The following is a 24,597-nucleotide window of genomic DNA, read 5'->3' on the forward strand; positions in this document are numbered from 1 at the left end:
CAAATGGAAAAAAGTCATTATTATTATGGATCTTAAGCTCAATTTTCACTGCTATTTTTCGACTCTTAAAAAGTTTGCGAAAGCCATCCCACGGTCCTTTAAAAAACTGGCAGAGTTGTAACGTTGTTAAACCGAGTAGCCTGGTTGGTGCATGGTTTTGCTTTGCTTGGTCGTCGGCACGTCTGGCGACGATACTGTTTCGCTAGTTTTAGATGATGAAGACGATGACGTGCGCTGTACAACGCGAGAGTGTGTTGCAGTTTAACACGAGACGTGATCGGCTGCGGCGATAGCATAGTGCTCTCGTGCACAGACCAAGCTGATCTGCTCGCGCCGGCGCGCGGGTTCGAAACTTCGTCGCAGCAATGTTTATTTTATTTATTCATTCAAGGTAAAAATACAGCCACCTCGCTCTACCGCTACTACATCTCAGGAGAGAAAAGGCGTGGCATGGCATGGCATGGCATGGTATAGCATGGCATGGTATGGTATGGTGCGATAATGTATGGTATGGTATGCTATTGTACGGTATGGTATGGTACTCTATTGTATGGGTTTGTATGGTACTGTATTACATTATGGCGCGGGATTTCATGGTGTGGTATAGCATGTTGTGGTTTGGTGTGGTTTATTGGAGTTTAACGTCCCAAAGCGACTCAGGCTATGAGGGACGCCGTAGTGAAGGGCTCCGGAAATTTCGACCACCTGGGGTTCTTTAACGTGCACTGACATCGCACAGTACACGGGCCTCTAGAATTTCGCCTCCATCGAAATTCAGCCGCAGCGGCCGGGATCGAACCTGCGTCTTTCGGGCTAGCAGCCGAGCGCCGTAACCACTGAGCCACCGCGGCGGGGCAGTAGGTTATGGTACAGCATGATATGGTATGGTATTCTAAGAGATCATGGTATGGTGTGGTATTCTAAGAGATCATGATATGGTATGGTATGGTATGGTATGGTATGGTATGGTATGGTATGGTATGGTATGGTATGGTATGGTATGGTATGGTATGGTATGGTATGGTATGGTATGGTATGGTATGTGCGGACTAATTCCCCAAAGCTACACATGGGCTTGAGAGACGCCGCAATGTGGATGGCTCCGGACGTATTTACGTTACCAGGGGTTCTTTCACCTGCGCTGACATCACCAAGCACACATAACCAGAAATTCTGTACCTGCACATTTTTTAACGGGAAGTTGTTTATGAAGTTCGTTATTAGTGTTTCTGACTTTTTTTCGCCTGCGTATTAAATATTCCTAAACGTGTACCCTGCCTCCTGACATTCAACTCTTGAGGATACATTGAAGGTCAAAACTGCATGGCTTGCTGCACCATTAATTCATGGTACGTCTATTATAATCTCCTGCCTGTCTGCCTCTAAATGGCGTGTGAGTATTTTGGATAATGTCAGGCGGGCTGTTAGCCGAATTTTCTCCTAATTCTTTATGAGTTCCTCTCTTTCAAGACTGGCGAAAATACAAGGCTTCTTTACCACATTAGCAGCTCATGTCCGTTTTTGTTCAATCTTCGTAAATAAAATGCACAGCTACCATGGCCTCTAAGTGCTTATGATGTGTAGTAGTTTGTCGCAAATTGTTTTCAGATGGTTTTTGCGCTTTTAATTCATTCAAAATGCAACTGCTCCTTCTTTTGCTTTGCAGTGGTTTCTTTAGATTCTGGCACACATTGTTATTTGGATGTTTTATAGGAAATCACAATTAAATTGATAAACGCTTTATTTCTCCGCACTGCCTTCCCTGTTTCAATAATTACTCTCCCAAACAGCTTCTTTTATATCCACAGTGTCCCTTAACAAATGCTAATACTAAAACACTCTGTTTTATTTGTTGTTAAAATTAAATATTTGTTGCCGTGAGCATTTTTTACTGTCAATTCGAACGCACTGTGTGGTGGCATTTCACATGTAAGATTTCGCTGCTTCGCCCTAATAAATTTTAAGAGTTTATTGAGTGCATAAACTTCCGCTTAGAGATTGGTAAAGCATTAGAGGGAATACAACTTTTTAGATTCCGTAACATGCATCGACGTTTCACAGACAATTAATGCGTCTCCATTTTGCAAGTTTCCTTTACTATGTCGTTTTTAATTATGCAGTGTGCTTCTTCATTTTGCTGTCGTTCTAATAAAAACCGAATTCTGATGTAATTTGGCACTCTCACATCTAAAATTTGATTGCAATTTAATTTTCAGAAAATTGTCCACCTTTCAAGATGTTTGACTTGCTTTAATGAAAAATCTTCTAGATGTTATTCTCTTCCTATATTTTCAAATCAGCAGGTGAAACAATTTCGTATAATAACCGGGGCAGTTTTTAAATTCTTTGTATACGCATAAGTGATGTCATTTCAAGATATACACCACTGTGGGTACAGATACATCAGTCTTTCACGTAATACCCGCTATATCGTCCACCTGAAATTGTTTACCGAATATTATTCCAAGCTCATTCGCATGAGTGTGCTAGATTGCTGCAGTCACGAATACAACCTTACTTGGAAATATCCGCCCGCTGTTCTCTGTGGTCACCCGAAGTTTCTACTGAAGGCCTACTCTATAGCCTTACAACTGTCGGTCTTGAGGAACATCTTGAATTTTTAGAGTTGGTACTCAATTAATGCAGGCAGCACCAGAAAATTACACCTGCATGATTACAAGAACGAGAACACTTTGGTGTGTTAGTATTGATGAGGTCGGAGTCGGTGTATTTATTGCTAAGTAATTAACTAAATCTTTAGTGTAAGGTATTCAGTTGAAGAGGTTTTGGTCCCGGTACGTAATAAAAGTCAGGTGTCATACCTTGGTGTTGTTTTGTGTGCTAAAACTGTCTCACGTGGTACAAGATTCGAATGTTAACCGCCTCATCGTTCACGGTCCAGTCCGCAACTGCCGTAATGTATGCCGTGTTGCCGGCAGACATTATACTGAAATATACTATTCTGTTATGTGGATGTAACACCACTTAGCACTAGCGCCAAAAGCGGAAAATTGCGGCTCCCTGGTACGTCCAGTTCACTCAACCCAAGAACACTGCCCAACTTTTCGGTTTTTCTTTATAAACAAACACCAGAAGAAAAATTTGACGATTGGCATCAACGAATGGGTGCTAACTAAAGGAATTTTTGCTACTTTCTAAAATTTTTAACCAAAACCAAAAGATTAACCAAAAGATTTAACCAAAAGTTTTATCCTTGTAAACCGAAGACCAAGAGGTTTACAAGGCCATAGCAGCGGGCTAACTGGTTGTTAATGAAAATCTAAGCCTTGATAGGTTCTCTCCACTGTATGATTAACCGGTCGGTTCTTTTTGAAATAGCAGAAAGGACGCGTACGAACCCACATGGGAACACACAGGGCGCCGTGCGCGTCCCCTTGTCTTCGTTCGCGTCCTTTGCGCTGTTTTAGGAAGCACCGACAGGTTAACCACATGGTGAAGAGAACCCACCAAGGATTAGATTTTCGCTGTGCCTCCTGAGGGAATTTGTATGGAATCGCCTTGAACAAAGCATAACATGGTTTGCAAAACTTATTACTTCATTGAAATATTCTACGAGGAGATGTTCAGCCATCCAAATGCTGAATCTATTTGATTAGTATTCCTTCCTTTGCTACTCTGCATTTTTCACCATGTTGAGGCTCAGAAATGTATACCTCATACGGTGTACCTCACGGTGTACTTTTTCACGGTATACCTCATATCAGGTGGCACTGCAGTCGCACTCTTCTCTTACAAGCCCCGCGGGCACCGCACCAGCCGGATAGTGCTCGAACGATAATCATGTGTTTGTTGCTTTGAATTACACGGTAGCAAGCAGACGCAGACGTGTTGACAAAAGCAAGACGGCGAGGCGAAACCTTCAGCAACGCCCATCTTTTATTCCATCTTTTTTTTTCCACACTGACAAGAAAGACACTGTACACGCGTTCACAGAGAAGAGATTGCACACGAGGACATTCGGAAACCAACACTAAGTTCTCATCTGTTCTGTCTCAAAAATAACTTAGTAGTGCTTGCCGTAGCCGAAGCCAAGGCCGTAGCCGAGGCCGTATCCGTGGCCGTATCCGTGGCCGAATCCTCCGTAGCCAAGACCGTGACCGTAGGCGAGACCATGACCATAGCCGAAGCCATGTCCGAAACCATGTCCGAAACCGTAGCCAAGGCCGAGTCCGTGTCCGTAGCCGAATCCGTAGGCGGGAGCGGCATAGGCCACTGGGGCGACGGCGACCTTAGCCACGGGAGCGGCGGCGACGGCAACAGGGGCAGCGACGGCCACCTTGGCGACGGGAGCGGCCACAACCTTGGCGGCGGCGACGCCGACGGCGGGGACGGCGTGGTTAGCGTGGTAGGAGGCAGCAGCAGGGTGGGAGGCGGCGGTGCCGGGCTCGTTGGTGGCGATCTTGGCGCGGAAACCGTGGCCGTCGGCGACGTAGTTCACGACACGGACGCGGCCGTCAGCGTCGGTGAGACCGTAAGCGCCAACCTTGTTGCCCCAGGCGTCTCCGGCTTCCTGACGGAAGGAGCTGCCGCTGGTGTGGACCTCCTTGTAACCGAACTTGTAGTTGCCGTGCAGCTGCGGGACGAGAATGATACAGAGGCTAAAAGTTACGCTTGATGGCTTCTGAGGGAGCTAGAGAATAGTCCGAGATCACCGAAGTCGTACTGTCCAAACAAAGACCACATCTTTACAGATGACAGGAAATGATGGCGTGCAGTAACAAGTATTGCCAACTTTTACATTCCTGCCTGTATAAACTACCCCGAAAAACTAGTTAAAGAAACCCATTGGTCACAACACGCCGAATGCCGCCATTTATAGCATCTGTTTTAGGACCGAAATCGGGCGAATTTTCTTGGTCACTTGACGCAAAGCAATTCGTCTATGGTCATTTTTCTCACATGAGAAGCGTCTAATGGTTTGAGGTTCGCATGAAAAAGTAAATTAATAAATCATTTCAAAAAGCTTAATGAAGAAGATGGCGCGACAATGTCAATATTTAAAAGTCAACTGAGATACGCTGTGTATATCCGTGTAAATAAGAAAATAAACGTATTAATGCGCGCGTTTCAGTACGTGCATTAACTTTAAATTAACAGTAGAGTGTAAGCCGGTAATAGTCATTAGTCACCTCGTGACCAAGCCGTCCAGCAATGCGCATATAATTCGGAAACACCCACTATACTGTTGTTATCGCACCGTTAAAGCTTCCAAACAAAGTAAAATACATGAGAGACTGGGAGACAGCTCGAAGAAAATGGCCTCAGCGCCCACGAGGCTTTGAGGGATTGCCAAGAATGCGTGGAATTACCGCTATCGTCAAAGGCACGTGGGAAGTTCCAAGAAATAGTGAAAGGGAGGAAAGACAAGCAAGCAGTCACAAAAAGCAGCTCCCACGAATAAAGAAAGGATGAGCAGAACGCTAAATCCTTCGATGTTTCTAATTGTTCATCATATTTAAGACTTCTTTGGGCGGAAATCTCACGAAGTTATTACAACTTGGTTTAACGGCGGATGTCACAGAGCGGAGATCAATAAACGCGGTTAACAAAACCGATAAGATATCTATGTAAATACCTTTATAAATGCAGTCCATCTCTGCGGGTATATGAGGGCATGTGAATCCACGATGGTAACGATCGTTTAAGCGGTTCTTGATTTGATTGCCATGGACAGCCCGAAAACATAGAGGGCTTGCTTCTAAAACTTACTGACGTCATGCACGTGACAGGAGTTAAGCTTTCTAACTTAAAAAAAAAAGAAGTGCTGCTTTATGCTGTTCGTGGTATCATCGTTTCCCTTCTAAAGAATAAAAGCAAAAATCAAACATTTCAGTCGCACCCGTTTTTGAGCTTATGGTACATTTCTCACCTTCTTAGATGCAGATTCTATGTTCTGTCTTAGATCATAAAAACCGGAGTTACAAATAAAACAGACGAAAAGCTTTAGCTCCGTCGGGAATTCATAATAATTTTATAAAATGAAGGAATTTTGAAAATTGGCTTTCATGTGTAACATTTTGTAGGTATATTTTCCCGAGATTTGTTGATTTTGTAGTGAAAGTTCATAAACTAGCCTTTCTTCCCAACGTCGCGGTACACAAACATAAAACCAAGAAATCTTGGGTTGCGAAAGGAGTTAGAAACAGCTACATAAGATGCACAAGCCCACAATCCTGATAGTCCATTTCATTCAAGAGGATGTTTGATGTGCGCCATTCGGTTGTCTTGACTGCGACTAGCGAAAATTTCCCGAATAAAGGCTTCAAACTCAACTCTGCCTGTCTTTTGAACTAGTCTTTGCCAGGAGGAAAAACTGTGTGCTAAATGTCTATGCAGAATAAAAACCACAGCTTCTGTGTCGGTAGTATGTGAATCATACAGCGGGCTTGAAGCCAGCACGTCGTGTTGCATTCGCGTATCGACGTATCGCAATCCAGGCAGGGGAGCGAAGACAAGTTTCGCTTTGCCTTCGCCAGGCCGGCGCAATTTTTTGTCTACTGCCGCATGCTTTGCTTCGAAAGCGAAAAGGCAATTACGCGTGGGTAACCTTGAACCGAGCCAATCACAACGCGTTGCCTGAGCAAAAGAAAATACGAAAAAACATTGAAGGAAGGAAGTAGGAGAGGCTGAGGGAACTCCGGCTATGCAAGCAGCAGGGGTAGGACGTGGACGCGTGGTAAATCTAATAACCGCGAGGCGGCGTGGGCCTCAGACTCATCAGATGATTCCACGGCACATATCGCGCTGCAAGCGTGTGCCAGAAGAAACAAAGGCAATATGTGTCACCGCGTCACGTTGGAAGTGTGGGCGCCACTGTACTCAATCAACCGGACAGGCGCCGCCGCCTTGTCTGTTTGTGTGACCCGTCGGGTTCCTATTGCTCTGCCTGCTCGCTGTCTACCGCCGCGGATTTCGACATTGCGGTTACCGGAGCGATCTTGTAGCGCCCCAGCGAACGACGTTGAGCCCGTTCTCGTGCCCTGATGTAATGTCGCGAAACGTACGCCCTGCGCAGAACGCGTAAAAAAAAAAAACCTTCCGACACGTTTCTCCCCTACATGCGTCTTGTTCGCCGGCTCACATGTCGCTTCTGGTTACTTTGAACCAGGATGCACCAATAACTAGGTCTCAAAGAGTCTTTCGGTGTCATACATTTACGCAGTTCTCGGTTATATTTAAGTTTTTTGTCTCCGCAAACGAATCAGAGCATGCCAACTCGGGAGATGTCAAGCATAAGTCATTTCCTGACGCAAGGAAACGTGTGCATTAGCCTTCTGCTGTTGAAAACGTATTCGTGAAAGCATGGATTGATTTGCTGCTAGTAATCAAGAGAAACTTGGCGCCCGCATTGTAGAGATAGCAGCATGGAGATAGCAAGCATAGCAAGCATGGACGTAGGAACGCAAAAATAAGAGGAAGGGCGTAATGAAGGAACGGGACACAGGCTGTGCCGTTCCCTCACTACCTCCGTTTTTGTATTTTTGCGCTCCTATGTCTTTCCAGAAAATGCACCAAGCTCAGCTACAAGTACTTCTCAGTTGCAGTAGTTAACTGTTTGATGCCCCACGGATAATCGACCCCGCACGCTTTCACCCCCACGCTCTACACGAGCGCGCAAGCGTTGCTCAGCGCTAAGTTTACGCACGGCGGGACGGCCAAAAACCTCGGCAAACGTTGTCTTGAAAGTATCCCATGTTGGAATATCAGCCTCGTGATTGCGAAATCAGAGATTCGCGGCGTCGCTCAGGTAAAATATTACGTTGTTGAGTTTCATGCGGTCGTCCCAGTTGTGACGGCTCACCCGCTCATACGAAGCCAGCCTATCCTCGACATCCTGGTGTCCGCTGAAAACGACGGGATCTCGCTGCCGGACGGCACCGGAGCAAATGACGGGCTGCGATAGGACTGCTGGCTGGTGGCTTACGTCGGTCGTCGCCATCGGAATTGTGCGGCTGCGGAGCTCCACGTTGGTAGTGTACTAGGCGAACCCGCACGCTCCACCAAATGTAGAGGGGTTTATTGGAAAGCTCGAAAGACTGGCAGCGAAACGAAGGCACAGGCCGATCGAATAGCGGCGGCACCAGAACAGAACCAAGAGCGAGCTCGAGCTCTCCACGCGCGCGGCCGCCGGTATCGGAGGCCCCACAAATCGCTTTGTCGTCGTTGGTGCTGGCGCACTGTCTTCTTCATTGCAATATTATAAATTTTGCATAATGTGACGTTTGATGATAGTGCTCCTGTAGGCTTTTATTACAAAAGCAATACTAGTTGCACTTTCAGCCCGTCGCGTAGCGAGGCCGGTAGCCACCATATTAGCATATTGGATTGGATTGGATTGGATTGGATAACCGATGCATCACCACAAGTCTAACCAGAAGCACCACCACCAGCTACACTACCAGCTGAACCATTGCGTAGCTTCAAATTACCGGGCTTAACCAAGCTAAGCCACAGCCATTTTTTTTCTGAAATCAAGCAACCTAATGTGAGCTACATCAATTAGAATCAAAAATGCCTCGCTTCACCCCTCCTGAAAATATCTGTCTACTTCACCGGCAGCAAAATTCTGCTGCTGGCACGTCATATGCTAGCATGTCATATCTGACGCTGTATGTCATCCGTTAGAACAGCACTCGCTGGCTGCCTAGTTTGAAGCATCTGTCCTCGCTTCGGCGAGCGCGGCTTCGGCCGCTTATCTGTTTTTTGAGCAGCGTCCGCTCCGGCGGACGCAGTTGTTGCTGCGACGCGCGTCTTTTCTTTCCTTTTTCTATTTCCTCTGATCTCTTAACTCTATATGTGCCATTCAGCCCGAGGACATCATCATCATCATCCTCTATCTGCACGTGGCAGCGGTGGTGGCTTGGCTCGAGCCAGTAGGCAGGCCTGGGCAATTTCCTTTTCATCCTTCTCTCAGTCACAACAACAACAACAACAACCGTTTGAAGCAGAAGTAAGCTCACGGCCCGTGAAGAGTCCCGCAGACTTGAACTGATGGCTAGGAATGATTACGAGGCGCAATAATAGTGTTTCAACCAACATGGTGCGAAACAAGACGTGACCACGTAACGCTCTTTTCGCGTAAAAGTTTAGTGCAAAAGCGCGGATGGGCTTATGAGTACCTAAGTTCCACTAAAATGTCGGGCTTGCTTCTCATAACTGTTCCGAATGTCTACATGAGAACGCCTGCATATGGGCAGATCGTCCCAGCTTTCAGCCTTTGTGTTCGTACAACGCACCGGTTCCTGTCGATCACATATGTACCCCACGTCGGACCACATCTGAACCTCATTGTGAATTTCGAGCTGCATTTCGAAGCCATGCTTGCTCCCAGATCATTATTTTTTTTTCCCTACAAGCCTTATCGCTACCACCTGCAGCGGTAGGGCTGATTGAAAGCATGTAAGTTAGTTGGCGGCGCAGGCGTCAAAGGTGATGTTTATCACTGGCAAGGACGAATAAAAAAAAAGTATGGGAATAGAATGGCTCCACAATACGGTCCTAGATCCTTTAGACAACATGACGGAAAAAGTCCCAACGTTATCTAAGTATCTTCCAGGCTGAAATTGCTTCGTGCGACGGAACCTACGATCTCCAGAAGCTGGGACACCCTGGCTAACCACCAAGCTGAGCCCCGGTAGGCAATTAGTGCCTTCCTTTTCCGGCTCTGACCTATACAGAACAATCGCGTGTTGTGTACTCACGTCCTGGGAGCGGTGCTGCGTGGAGTGTCCAGCCTCGGGCACGGCAGCGACAGCCACGGTGGCGTGGCCGTGGCCGTGGCCGACGAGGCCGGCACGGGCGACAGCGAACAGGGCGAGGAGGATGACGGCCTGCGATTGGAAATATAAAATCACCGTGAGCTACCGCTGCCTTGGAGAACACATGCAATCATTAAATGCAGCACTAATACATCGTTCTTAAAAATCTTGTAAGGGTAAATCTTGTAAATCTTAAAGCAACAAAGAACATTACTGGCGGCACAAGTAAAAAACTGGAAGTAGCCACGCAATGCGCATGTTATAAACTCTTAATAATGAACATGTAAAGCTCCTCTAGTACGAGTATTTGCAAGTTGCATTGCTTTTTTGAAAAGGTCTGCATTTCTAAACCCTTATCATTCATAGTATATAAAGAAGATGATCGACAAAAAGCCATGCCTTGTTTTTTTTTTAAGGACGGCATCCTTGTCATTGTCTCGTAGTGCAATATATACTTGCATACGTAACAAATTCATCCATTAAGACGCAGCGCAAGATTTTGTTCTATATGGTTGAAATGGGATATGCTTTGGTCACTATAGAGGAAAGATATTAGCAGTTGCTGTTTGTTCGTTCCGCCTTTCGCGTGCTTACATAACAAGAACTCAGATACTTTTCTATGCAAAACCAGATCGTTCGAATTCAGGCTTTCTTTTCTTCGTCTAATCAATTCCAAACACACAAGCACATTGCGCTGTGCCTACTCTGTCATCAAGAACAAGTGGTCGTGGTCAGAGCGTGACATCAAGACGAGCCGGTTTAGTTTGGTCAAGTGGGAATATTAATGCCCTATCGTATTTATTACAGAGAAATGAGCACTAGCAGAGATTTTTAAATAAAACATTTCTGACAACAATCGCATGACATTGTGTAAAAAGTTAATTGTATGGACATAAGCACCACACGTTTAGAGAAAAACACGCTGAAATTCGACTCAAACACTGGACTTGTGCTGAAAGAAACACCCGATGAATTGAGGAAACAGCAGCTAATACCAAAAACTACTGTGAAAGGCTAGGTTAAAAGGATGAAACGTGTACAACTGGTAGCTAGCTTAATGATACGCAAGAACATTTGTTTCCAGCGCAATAGGCAACATAAAGGTGGGATTATATTTCAGTGAGCTGCCTGGGTTAGAGGCGACGTACACGCAGCTCAGTTTGTGGAAGATGAAACAAACATGTTTAAACATATTCAGTCATCAAATCTAGCTGGAAAACTACACAATAAATGTGCAACCTTTTCGCTCTGCAGTAACCTGATGTGTAAACAGTAAACGAATCCCTAATCAAGTGATCGACTTTGTAGCAGAGTAACTGGCGAAAGAAAGAAAATGAGATTGAGATAGTTGATGCATGCTGGGACTCTTACAGGGGTTATGTGTCAGGCCTCTTTAACAATGCTCATTGCACTGAAGCCAGTAGGTTTCCATTGCACTGAGAATGATCAGTCTTTTTAAGCTTAATTATGGCACTTCAGTAATGCTGAGCACGTCAAGAATGGTTTTTAATCGGAAGAATATATAGAGAAAATAACTCATAATTAACAACGCCGCAAACCAATTATTGTTATTGAGTCTCTTGTGACTTAGCTTGATATTTAAGTATTTAAGATATCATTGTTTACTCATCCTTGCCATGTCATTTAATGAACGAGTATTGTTTCTGTCTAATAATTAGTGGATTATGCAACAGTGCAACGTCTTTCGAAAGGCTAAATATAGAAACAATGCGAGCCTTGTACGAGGTTCGCCTATCTAGTCATAATCCACGATGCGGAGTGTGGTGAAGCGCGCAGTGCACCGTAGACGGTCCACGTAATCCAACGTCCAAAGGGTGCCGGGAGAACAGCGTTGCCGAGAAGCTTTTGGTGCGTACCTTCATCGTGGGACCTGCTGCGTGGTTTCCCTGATCCGGAGGAACCGACAGAAGTGCAGACCGCTGCCATGGCACTGCCTTTATACTCCCAGGGCGAGGGCCGTGAGGAACTCAAGCCTGAGTGACGTCACATCGGATCACACAAGGAAGGGTAGAGTCGAAGGAAGTCCGGCGCGCAGAACCTGGGAGAGGAGGGGCTATTATTGCACATAGCCCACGGCAATATCCCAGTGCCCAAAATCTTGACCTGCAGCCATAGGAGCCCAGTGCCGACGCTTGGCTCCTAGCCTCTGGAATGGTCCTTCACAGCCGCGGACGTCCGGTGCTGGTGGTGGCTGTCAAGACAGCTGTTCTTTCTCCTCTCCCTCTCTCCGCCTCTGGCATAAGCCGCGTTGTGATCTTATTGGGACACTTGTTCTGGCGTGGCAACAAGAAAGAGAGCCTTACCTGGCGGGGAGGTTAGCGAGGTCGTCATAGACAAAAGCTGGGCAGAGCCGCCGGAGGCGGTGGCCGAGCAAGCAGCTGTCTCTTGCGCCGATCAAGCATGGTGCAGGTCATTTACTGGCGCTCAGTCGTCGCTCTTGTTCTTTCGATTGGCGGCAGCGGCGAACCTTGACAGTAGAGGCTCCTGCCCCCCCCCCCCCCCCCCCCCCCCCCTTTCATAACGCGTGGACACGCGAAATGCCTCCGGTGCAGGGCGGGGTCTGAGACCGCAGGAATGCTTCCTTCACTGTCTCCTCTCCCCCTCCCACCCACCACCCAGCCGCCACAGCTACCACCATCCTCCGTAGGAGAGAGGGGGCACGCGTTCGCGCGCTTTGCCTCTAACGAGCAATCTCCTTCCACCACTCCCTGTCTTGCCCACAGGCTTTGGCCACTTTGCCTGAAAAACGAGGCAGAAAAACGATCGAGCGCGAGCAGGCACACACGCGCGCCCACTTTCTATATTGGTTCTGTTCTCTTTCTTTTCTACTGCGTTGCTTCTCCTTACGCGCGGATTTTTTGCAACCATGTCTCGGTCCAATGCTTGTAGCAGGACACGCATGCACGCGAGAGAATTGTGGCAGTGCAGGCGCGTGCTATCTGCGCATTGACCCAGAAGCAAAAGCAAAATATGCTTGGCAGGAAGATTAATCCTTTTTCCTCTCGGCCCCATGGTGATCTGCTGGATACAGAGCCAGACTAACTTAAGGCACGTGCCGGGTTGTGCGTATAAGATTTTGCGTGCCGGCGAGAAACATGGAACTGCATCAAAAATGGGTCGACGCCTTTGTAGAAATGAGACCAGATTAGATTGGCCTTTGTAGAAATGAGACCAGATTAGATTGATTTAAATCGTGTAGCGGCATTCTTGTCTGCAGGTTATCTGTTTTTTATGCAGGGACACATGCGGCAGAGTAAGTAAATTACTCTGCCGCAGTATTGGAATGCACCGTGTCAACGGCGTTAACGACACGATTTTCTACGTGGATGTTCAAATTTGTTGCGACTTATCACCTGACTGATTCTGCAGGAAGCGTTAGGTACTGCCCTTGGGTTACAAAGAACCGCGTCTTCGGCGGAGATCAGCATCTTATGCATGTATTGGCAGTGTCTTTGGTTCTGCTAGACACTTTCCCCGGATGTTCTTTAGAAGCCGAGAGCTAGCCAAGCGGTGGGAAGCGGCGAAATCTGAACGGCTACCTAGAAGATAAACTTTGGAGCTTTGCCATTCATTCTCAAAATTTGGCAAGCGCTATGCCAGCTTCACTTTCACTTTTTACAGCAGGGGCTTTCTCTCATTCAGAAGACGTTTATAGTAATCGCGCAATGTTTTGCCACTACCGACGGTGACCTTTTCGCAACAAAAGGGTGTTAATAGTTCCATAAATTGACGAATACTCGTTTTTCTTTTGTAAAAGAAGCGCTGGATCCTATAGCGATAATTTCACTCCATGCGAAACAATAGCTAAAATTTTCACACACGTTTTTTCTTTCGTATTCACGGCCAATTTACTAGTCTCATTCTATTAGGACTGCGAGTAGTAGTCACATACAATTGTGTGGTTATGGAATACATTGTAGCGTGTAGACTGCAATAAATTTATAAATTTGAAGTTTGCCCATCCGAACTTAGCTGCTTGTTGATCCTTCCATAAGACGGCCAACCATCAATGACGATGACATGAAAGCATTCTGACGAAAAATATTGAATGTTGGATAAATAGTTGTTATAAGTTTTCCGTTTTTATTTCTGATAATTCGACGCACTATTTTCAGCGTTTATTTCGCAACGAAATTTTTCAGTCATTTTCTCTTAATATTTTTGCTTACGAACAAAATGGACCGGGTTTTAGATTTTTTGTGTGTCCCTCCAGTTTTGTTAAAATTCACGTTCAGTTTACCATGGCCTTTTTGATGGCACAAGGAATTGATGTCCGAATAATAACGCACATGCGGCCCGATTACCGCTCTACTGAAAATTCTTCAACTACACTCTCTCACCATCTCCTGGCTTCCGCATTTCGAAAATTATCTCTTCCGACCGTGTGTAACTTCTACTCAGCAGCCAGCTATAGTTTCGGCGTACATGCTAGCGCTACGGACCATTTTCGGTTAAAACCAAAATCCGAGAAATGATTTCGATGAACTTTTACCAGTCTTCTTCGATTTAAATCGTAAACTCCAAACACACCAACCGCCGAAGCTTAGTCGGATATAACCCAGAAGTCATTCAATTTCTACAACGTCGGAGGAATGTTCAGTTTTTGTATCCAAAGTAGAGACGCATTTTCCGTCAATTGCTATGAGCAACTAAACAGTCCCGCTTCTGCGACTGCAGCTACATGATGGATTTTCGTCGAGGTTTACAGCGTTTTTCGCTAATGATGTCGTCTGTTGTTCGTTCACATAATAAGCTCCCACATTCATCATCAGCGTAGCTACATCCATACACTGCCGGACGAAGACCTCTTTCATATCTTTCCTATTAAAGCTGCTCTCCGTCAGATGCGGCCCTCTTATTCCTCCAAAATTTAATTCGTCCACTTGATACCCTGTCAACCCCTCCGCCATATTCTTTCTCTTGGAATCCAAATGCTTTATCCTAAGAGACTGTCATTATCTGCCCTTGTACTCTACTATGAGCAATGAATGAAGCGCGAACGAGAGAACGGAAATACTAACACTAAAAACAAACGTATTAGCTCCTGTAGGGGAAATATAAGCGAGGTTGATTAACGCCTCTAAATTACAATCTTCGCACCTTCGAAAAGAGATTAACATGTGTTAGTATTGACCTTTCTCTGGCAAAGATCTTATCATTTTGCCCGTCGTGTTTCAATAGTCTCGTTTCCTTTCATTAACTGCTGATAGTAATTTACTTTTCTTGATTCTGACTAGTATACCATCGCCGGTGGTTGGTGTAATCTGTAACTGCTGCGTTCAGCCGCTCGCTAGTAAGAACGCAACTGAAAGCGACTGTGATATGCGGAGTGGGTGCTGCCGACGGCATGGCATCTGTGCTTACGTGATTCACGGAAACCTCTAGACACGAATAAGCCTATATAGGAGTAAAAATGGAGTATATTGTCCTCAATCGCACTCCCTTTTAGGGTCAGGGTATGCTGCCCAATTACCGGAGTATAATTATATCCCTAAATATTGTCACGACCAGAGGAGCCGTGAAGGTAGACGTGGCATTTTTCCCAAAGTGGCATTTTTCTGGTTTGAGGGAGAGGTTGGCGGATCGAACGGCTTTGAGGACAGTCCTGAGGCGGTGCAGATGTTCCGTGAACGTTGCGGAAAAAATGACATCGTCAAGATAAACAAGACAGGTCTGGCACTTCAAACCGGTGAGAACGGTGTCCATCATTCTTTGGAACGTGGCAGGAGCACAGCAGAGCCCGAATGGGAGGACGCGAAATTCATACAGCCCGTCTGGTGTAATGAAGGCGGTTTTCTCACGGTCCCTCTCATCAACTTCTATCTGCCAATAACCACTTCTGAGGTCGACCGAAGAGAAGTACTTGGCTTGACGAAGTCGGTCGAGGGAGTCGTCGATACGCGGGAGCGGGTACACGTCTTTCTTGGTCACACTGTTCAGCTTCCTGTAGTCGACGCAGAACCGTAGTGTCCCGTCTTTCTTTTTCACGAGGACGACAGGAGACGACCACGGACTGCTTGACGGTTGGATGACGCCGTCTGTGAGCATCTCTTCCACCTGTGTTTGAATAGCATCTCGCTCACGAGGGGACACACGATAGGGCTGCTGATGGATTGGTCGGGCTCCTTCATGCGTGATAATGCGGTGTTTAACTATCGACGTTTGGCGCACTTTGGACGACGACGTGAAACACGCACCAAACTCCCGCAAGAGGTCCTGGAGTTGCCTCTTTTCAGTGGGTGGAAGGCCAGGATTTATGTCTACGCTGGTGACCGCTTCGGCGTCAGCTCCAGGTGTGTCCTCCGCACAAGCAAAGCATTCGGCCACTTCCTGAACATGGTCGACGTAAGCGATGGCTGTGCCACGGAACAGATGTCGATGTTCGTTGCAGAAGTTGGTGACAAGGACCTCTGTACAACCGTCATGAAAGGATCCAAGGCCCCGTGCCACCGCAACCCCCTTAGTGAGTACGAGGGAGACATTAGGCTCGACAACCCGGAGTCCCCTATGTGGCTCGTCGCAGGTAACTCTCGCGAGAATGCTGGCACGTGGTGGCACCGTAACGTTATCGTCGGCGACTCGCAGGGCGGACCGAGAACCCTGGTGCGCAGGCTCTTCTGTGGCCATTGCGGTAGAAAACGTCACCAAGCGGTTCGGGAGGTCTATGATCGCACCGTGCTCGCGAAGAAAGTCGATGCCAAGGATGACATCGCGAGAACATTCGCGGAGAACGAGAAAAGTGGCAACGAATGTGCAGCCTCGAACCGTAACCCGGGCCGCACACATGCCGAGTGGTGCGACAAGATGTCCGCCTGCCGTGCGTATGTCGGGACCGTCCCAGGGTGTCGTCACTTTTTTCGGGGCCGTCGCAAGCCGTCCGCTAAGGATAGAGTAATCTGCGCCCGTATCAACCAACGCGCTGACCTCCTTTGTGTCGACGAGAACAGGGATATCCAAAGAGACCCTGCCTTCAGCACGGCCCGTCGATGGCTGTTGTGGAGGATTCAGTCGGTGCGGCGGCGGAACCTGGTCGGCGACTGGGGTTGCGCTGTCGGAGCGATTCAAGCGGCGCGTTGGGGGAAACTCTTCGGCGATGCGGCGTTCGGCGTCGGGGCGATTAGGTCGGTGCGGCGGCGGAAGCGGGTCGGCGATTGGGGTTGCGGCATCGCGGCGATACGAAAGGCGCGTCGGGGAAAACTGTGCAGCGATGCGGCGTGCGACGTCGGGGCGATTCAGTTGCCGCGGCGGTGGAAGCTTTGCGTCGGAACGGCGTTCGGCGGCCTCGCCTCCAAAGGCCGCCGGAGCTAGTTTTCCCGACGAGGGCTCGAGGAACCACGTTGTCCCGAGGCGAAACGGGACCCAGAGGGCGAAGACCGGCGTGGAGAGGGCGATCGCGACTCGCGGCGCGGAGGAGATGGTGAACTACGCTGGCGGGTGACATACTCGGCGATGTCTTGAGGGCGCTCTCCAGGGCGTGGACGGGGGCTGTCGACAGGAAAACCGCGTAGTCCCATTTCGCGATAGGGGCACCGCCGGTAGAGATGGCCGGCCTCACCACAGTGGTAGCAGAGCGGGCGTTGATCCGGAGTGCGCCAGAGGTCAGTCTTCCGCGGTGCCTGGCGCCTATCCGCCCAGTAAGGAGTCGGCTGGGCAGAGTGCACCGCGACCAATGGTGCGGTGTAAGGCGAAGGCCCAGGAGATGGGGCCGCGCGGCGCACAACGTCCGCGTACGTGACTGGCTGGACGGGAGTCGGGTACGGCGCGGGATCGTATGGGGTCGGTTGCGGCGCCGGCACAGCTGCAGCGTCTTGTGCCCTGAGTGCCTGTCGGACTTCCTCGCGGATGACGCTGGTGACGGAATCGACGCGAGGGGCAAAGGTGGCTTGAAGGTGCTGCAGCTCCTCGCGGACCACGGAACGGATGAGTTCGCGAAGGGAGTCCGGATTCGTCCTGGGATCATGGTCGAACCGGTCCAACGTTGATAGAGTCGACGTTTGGCGCAGTTCCCGGTCGTACTGATGGGATCTTTGCCGCAGCAATTTCTCCATGTGCACAGCGTCGGCCAGGAACTCCGCGACGGTGTTGGGCGGGTTCCGCACGAGGCCGGAAAAGAGCTGGTCTTTTACGCCGCGCATCAGGTGCCGCAGCTTTTTTTCTTCAGGCATGGCCGGATCGGCACGATCGCAAAGACGCTTCACATCCTCGACGTACATGGCAACACCCTCATTGGGAAGCTGAATTCGAGAGGACAGTGCACGCTCTGCGCTCTCCCGGCGGTCGCTGTTGGCGTACGTACTCAGGACCTGACGTCGAAAGTCCGGCCACGTAGAGAAAGTAGTCTCATGGTTTTCGAACCACGTTCGTGCAGAGTCTTCAAGGCTGAAGTAAACGTTACGCAGCTTTGTAGCGTCGTCCCAGCAGTTAAAGGTCGCGACCTGTTCGTATTGAGCCAACTAGTCTTCGGCATCTTCAAACAGGTCGCCGTGAAAGGGCTTAGGCGTGCGTGGAGTCTGAAGGGTGAGATAGGTGGGGCTGGCTGCAGGGACAGTCGTAGGCAGGGCGGGCAGTGGCGTCGCCATGAGTGGAGTGGTAGTTGAAGGCGCGTTGACAATAGGAAGGGCCTCGGGGGACAGGCCGCGGATCCTCCGGCTGGCACGATGGACAGGGGTGGTCACAAGAGGCGGACGCGTCGAGTCGGCCTCAGGAGTAGGGAGCATCGGCCGCACCTCCACCAGTGTCACGACCAGAGGAGCCGTGAAGGTAGACGTCGGGAAGAACCCAAGACCGGGAGCCTTCTTTTAATTATGGAGCCAGCTTCCACGACCCAGAACAGAACAGCGCGCCACGAGAGCCCACCGCCGCTTCGTCGTCGTCTTCGACTCAGCGCGGAGGCCGCGCGGCGCGTTGGGCGCGTGGCAATATGTTGAATGTTTACCCTTGACAACGTAGTCGTATTTCCACCGCAAGCATAGTAACTTGATGGGGTTAACGATATGAGGAGGATACAAACGTCGCTCCAGGGTTCTGTAGATTATCAAATAGAGGAGATTGAAGCCCCGGTTATAACCATCGCAACTTCTAGAAGTTCGCATGTTTTGAAGAGGTAATTGTTTCCGTTGCAAATCGTGACGATTCCGTACTGATAGTGATTGAAATCCACCCCAACGCATTGGCAGCGTACCGTGTCCATAAAAAGCAGTGCAATAGAGGACAGCTTATTCCGTTTTCACTCCTATATGAGCTAACCCGTGTTTAGTATGTACTGATATCGTTATCTACTCTCTGCCCCGGTGGCAGCTGGGAAACTAGATGTATTTTTAACAAAACAGTCACACAGCGCGTATGTGTCGAACACCTTCGGAAAAAATTACTTCCTGCACTGCCTCTGTAATCCTAGATTGCGGTCGCATACTAGTGGTATTCAGTTGCATTTATATTTTGCGGCTAGAATACTTATTACATGAATGAAAATAAAGATGACTATTACAGTGAAGCGTCGGACCGACACGCAAATTCTAAAGGACCTGGTATTTCAATGGAGCGAATTTCAGTTCAGTTACACGTTCACTTCCAACTCAGCTCACGTTGTAAACGAGTCAAGACGAGGTGGGGAGCTGCTATGTAGCTTAGCAGAGGGTAGGAGCAAGTCGTGTGTGACAGCGTTTAGCACAAGGCGAACGGAGCGCAAAAAAATAAGGATCACTTATAAGTCACCGCATGAATAAACAACACTTCAAAATGCGGGAACTTGATAATCATGCAGTCAAAAGGCCAAAAAAACTGAGAGTTGGTGAGTCTACAAAACCCGTAAAGTTATTTTCCTCGCATTCTTCCGGCATTTCTCTCGTTAATTCCTTCCCGTCCTGTCACGTCCCATCACCTTGCGCACACACCCTAGTGAGCGCGTCAAAAGGAAAAAGGCGGCCACGACAAGACTGCGAGCAACTCGTTGTCTCGACATTCGGCAGGAGCGCTTGCGTGTGTGGCCTCAGGCAGCCCGAAACTTGCGTCATCAGAGAGCGCGGAAGGTTCGGCGCTTAGCAGACCGAGGGCGACGGGAAATGGTACCTTACAATCCGTATCACAGTCTTTCATGTAATATAATCTATGAGTGTGCAGAAAGTTGAGCTTAGCTAGCTACATCATCGTGTTTACGTGTAACTTGTCAGAGTAGATACCCTGGATGCTCTATTGTACTTGCTTTTCGGACAGAATATCCAGTTCCGTGTGGTGTAACCCCCCAAAAAAAAACAGAACGTTATGGATATCGGACGATTTTATTAACAGACAACATGTAAACGACATTCAATGTATGTTGCCTGGCTATGAACAATAAACCAGTCTCTTATGAATAAACAACTTATCTCCCTCAGTACGTTGTGCATCTTTCAGTCATCCTTCCATAAAGCTTGCAAATACTATCATCATGGATGCAGAGTGAGACCCAAGTCTACTAATTGCATACTTGCATGCTAGGCTAACCCCAACATCATCAACATCATCAACCTAGTTACGCCCACTTCAAAACGAAAGCCTCTTTCATATCTCTCGAACTAAACCTGTGCTGCCCCAACGGCAGCCACCTTGTCGTCGAAAAATTCCCAATGTCGTCCACCCACCTCGCCCTCAACTGTACAGGAACGCATGAGTAGGATATAGAAGAAACTAACGAATACAGTGGTGTCATCGGCAGCTGCACTAAAGGACACTGTTGAATTCCTAATGCATAGCAAGCCGAAAAATTTCTTAGCTCTCCTTGCATTCTAGCAACGTTTTGGATTGTTTTTTTTTTTATTGATATATGACACCATTGGCTGCTCTCAACTCATTATTTTGTTCCTGTTACCTTCTTTGCACTGGTGCCACCCAACCATGATACCGTCTCTGGTCACGGGCTGCTGCACTGCCGGGCTGCACGAAGTTTGATCTGCAGTGCCTGTGCCCCAGGGCGCGCAAAATGAACTGAAACAGAGCGGCGGTGGAGGATTAGAGCAGGGCTAGTCATGAAACTGGGCGTTGGTGTCCAGATCGCAATCTGACGGGATGTCGGAACGTCGATGAGGAATGAAATGTCAATGGTTTTCAACAGTAACAAGAATGGCGCTTGAGTCCATTAGCGGTTTGCCGAGGTTTTTGGCTGGACCTGATATCGATACCAAATGGTCTGGGCGATGGCGCCTGCAGTTGAGGCAACGGCGTGCTTCAGTAAGTCTCTGGAGCAGTGACCCAGACTTTTTGTAGTTCTCGTGGACGCAATCAAATAATGGCTGCAGCACTGCTCGCTCTCAAGAGAGCCTTTGAGTCAGTAGTCAACGGCATCGGCATTGCGCACGCTGTTGTCGTTGTATGCTAAGGTGCATAGCCTCTTCTTACAGGGGCTCATTTAGAAAATTATTTTCTGTCGCAAACTTTTTACTGGCGTTCACAGTCTATACGAACGTAGATATGATTGTAATCAAACAAAACGCCAATCAAACATCACATCAAACTTTTGTACGACATTTTCTTGTGTTTTGCTCCAATGTGGGCTCTTGACAAGTATGCTTATAGATGCTTAAGTGGCTATTTTTGACATTCGGACAAGTGAACAGAAAAAATGAAGTGATGAAGTTTGGCGGACGCGAGTCTGCTATCACAGCATGGCCAAGAACCGTGTCATCTGGCGTGAGCAACCGTATGAAAGCAAAACTACACCTGCTCACCGATGACAGCACCTGTCATCGCATGGCAGTGGCGCATCGCTCAACCGCTGCACCACTGCACCAGGAGTGGTATGAGGGCTTTCATCGATCTGTGAATGTAAAGCATAAAGTGACCAATTCCGTATATACGTGCATTAACCCATTAACATTACAGCGTCATACGCTTAAAGCGATGCTTAAGTGTCCCTTCCAATTTCACACTAAGGCCCCCACTCACCGATTTCGCTGATATTCGCCTGAAGCCTGCTTGACCTCAAAAAGCGAGCTTCGAACCGAACTGAAAACCAAAGTGTAAGCGTACCTTCATTCAAATTTGGCCTAACCATGCTAAATCGTCCGCTAGACAAGGTAACCTGCACCTCACCAGTAAGCCACCAAACAGCGAACATAATAATACATAACTTGACATAATAAGGGAGTAATTACTCATTGACATCCACCCGAGCGCAGCCATATGGCTACAAAGGAAAGCTAGCTTTCCTAGGAAATATAGCTTTCCTTTGTAGCCGTATGGATGCGCTCGGGTGGATGTCAATGAGTAATTACTCCCTTATTACAAATCTACTCCATAAGCTTGCCGTCCCGGTTAGCTCAATTGGTAGAGCGACTGCTCCGGTGAAGCGGTGGTCCCGGTTTCGAACCCCGGACCAGGACGAAGTTTTCTTTAACTGCGAAGTTTCTGAGAAAGCTGTATAGCTTTTCTTTGTAGCCGTATGGCTGCGCTCGGGTGGATGTCAATGAGTAATTACTCCCTTATTACAAATCTACTCCACCTTGGGGGATTCCCCTAAAAACATTTGAATAATTTGACATAACTTGACATAACTTCACAACGAACATAACTTCACCGCTTTAAAAACTACAAGGAATCTTTGCTACATTCGAATCAGTGCGAAAGCACGGATTCGTGCTGCGTAGGAGACGAATATGAGCGGGAAGTGCCGCCGCACGGAGCGCTCGTGTTAGGCCAGCTGCGGGCAGACAAGCGAGCAGACGATATGGCTCGGGGTTGGCACCCTAACGGATCAGTGCTTACGCACTAAAAGATTTCCATGGAGGCTGTCGGCTACCAAATGGTTGGTTTGTACTGGTTTGGTTTGGTTCACGGGGGTTTAACGTCACAAAGCGACTCAGGCTATGAGGGACGCCGTAGTGAAGGGCTCCGGAAATTTCGACCACCTGGGGTTCTTCAGAGTGCACTGAAATCGCACAGTACACGGGCCTCTAAATTTCGCCTCTATTGAAATTCGACTGCCGCAATTGGGGAAAGACGCAATACTTGGCGCAAGTGCCACACAACGAAGCTTCAAATAAAGAATTGACATTGTAGTAAATATCATTGCGCAATGAACTAGCAGGGCCACTTCAGTGCGTATTTTGGTGCCTCTTGTGAGTATTGTCGGTAGAAGAGGAATCGTTCTTATGCATGTTCCTTTAGGACGGCTATAATAGCGCTATTTTCTTTGAAGGCCGCCAAAAGCCCGCTCCCTCATTCAGTCACTCTCTGACATATTTCTTTTTTTCTTCACAGTTCACAATTTAACAAAAGCCACACACTCATCAATATCTCCTCTGAGTATTCCGAAAAACGGCATAATTGTTCGTTTCCCCAGCATTATCTATGTATCCACACGTTCAACATTAACTCCTCGTCCCCATGCAATTCCAGCTTTCTTTGACATCACTTTCAATTGTTAGGCAGCTGTGGAATATTGAAAAATTCTGTTATGAACATATTGAAGAGAATAGTCTAACCTTCCGATCCGTAGCAAAATCTTGCTTATTAAAGGGGCCATGTGACGTTAATCAAGCATGTCATTCTATGCAGAATATACGACACTGTGATTTCTGAACGTTTTAAAAGATTGTCGCTATCGTAATGTTTAATATTTTAATCTTCTCCAGAACTGCTCGTTTTGAGCCGGTGGTGTTGCAACAATTTTTTGCAGCGGAAATGAGGTGGCCGCCAGACTGAGCGCTGCTTTTCTGATTTACTGGGCGCCCAGATAGAACCTAATTCCTTTATACTCGAGAAATGGATCCATAGTAAGATGTCTGTGAGAACTACAAGGTTTTCACATGCGACAAAAACTGAAAAGAAGCAGCGAAAGCGAATGAAAACTACTAACAATAACGCTAGGGGCGGCACTTGTCATTTTGCTTCAGACTTTCATGGAGGCGAGCTCTGCTGTTCAAACAGCACGGAGAAGGCAGCGAAAAAAAAAGAGAAGAAAAGCCCGTGGACACACCTTGCCCATGTAGAAAGTCAGAAATGAGGCGAAGGGAGGTACCGGCGTTAGCTTTTCAATCCTACCAAGAAACATCGGAGAGCTTCGTCGAGTTCCTTCGTCACCCCTGCCCTGTCTACGGCGCCTACGCGGAGGGACGATTCCGTCAAACTACGTGGCTGGGGGTTCTGATTGCTAGCGCCCAATTTCAACACTGGGCGTGTGAAAGGGGGTAAGCGAAACGCGTTCTCGCCTGATCCATTTATTTTGAATTTTCTGACTCAACCAACTTTCGTTTTCATGCTCCGATTTCAATACACTTGTACTAATCTTCAGACACATGATGAACCCCTTTAATCAGACTGATCCGCATTGAGTAAAACGCTGCGGTGTTACAATAGTTTGTTGTGCGCTCACACTGAGTAGTTAAGACTGTCATAGAAAAAAAAAACAATTAGGTGCGTGTTCCGCAACAAATACCAGAAAACTGCAGGAGTCTGAGGAGGATCTGCGGATACATTAGTTGCTATGATGCTACCTTACGATGTGCGAAAAAATTGTGCTCATTACCAAGTTTCATTTGAGAAAATGTGCTTCTCCAGAATTTCCTGGCATGAAACAGCGTCAGCACAAAGCCAGGTCACATGGCCTGGTTTCTTCAGTCCCATTACCCAGGGTAACACGACTCATTATTCACATTTGTGAGTTTCATTTACCTATCAAACCATGACCATGACCCCGTACCCCAGCAGCTCAAACCGATACTCGTTATATCATAGCAACGTACCTTAAAATTTTTACATTTCATTTTTCTACTGAAGGCTACTCTTATTCCAGCCCCACTGTATTGTATCCGACTGCTTTCCT

At 47.7% G+C, this 24,597-nt stretch overlaps 1 protein-coding gene across 1 annotated transcript; it reads right to left on the reverse strand.

The window, feature by feature from the left end:
• Positions 1–3,982: 3,982 nt before the first annotated feature.
• On the reverse strand, positions 3,983–11,677 carry LOC149359685 (uncharacterized). Its single transcript, XM_089569106.1, has 3 exons — positions 11,657–11,677; positions 9,723–9,851; positions 3,983–4,594 (listed from the first exon to the last, which is right to left on the reverse strand). Exons 1-3 carry the CDS (start codon positions 11,660–11,662, stop codon positions 4,025–4,027), a joined length of 705 nt encoding a protein of 234 aa, XP_089425232.1. The 5' UTR covers positions 11,663–11,677; the 3' UTR covers positions 3,983–4,024.
• Between the last annotated feature and the right edge of the window lie 12,920 nt (positions 11,678–24,597).

This window comes from Amblyomma mixtum, chromosome 2 (genome assembly GCF_055824585.1).
Source record: "Amblyomma mixtum isolate Tamu chromosome 2, ASM5582458v1, whole genome shotgun sequence".
Classification (NCBI taxonomy): domain Eukaryota; kingdom Metazoa; phylum Arthropoda; class Arachnida; order Ixodida; family Ixodidae; genus Amblyomma; species Amblyomma mixtum.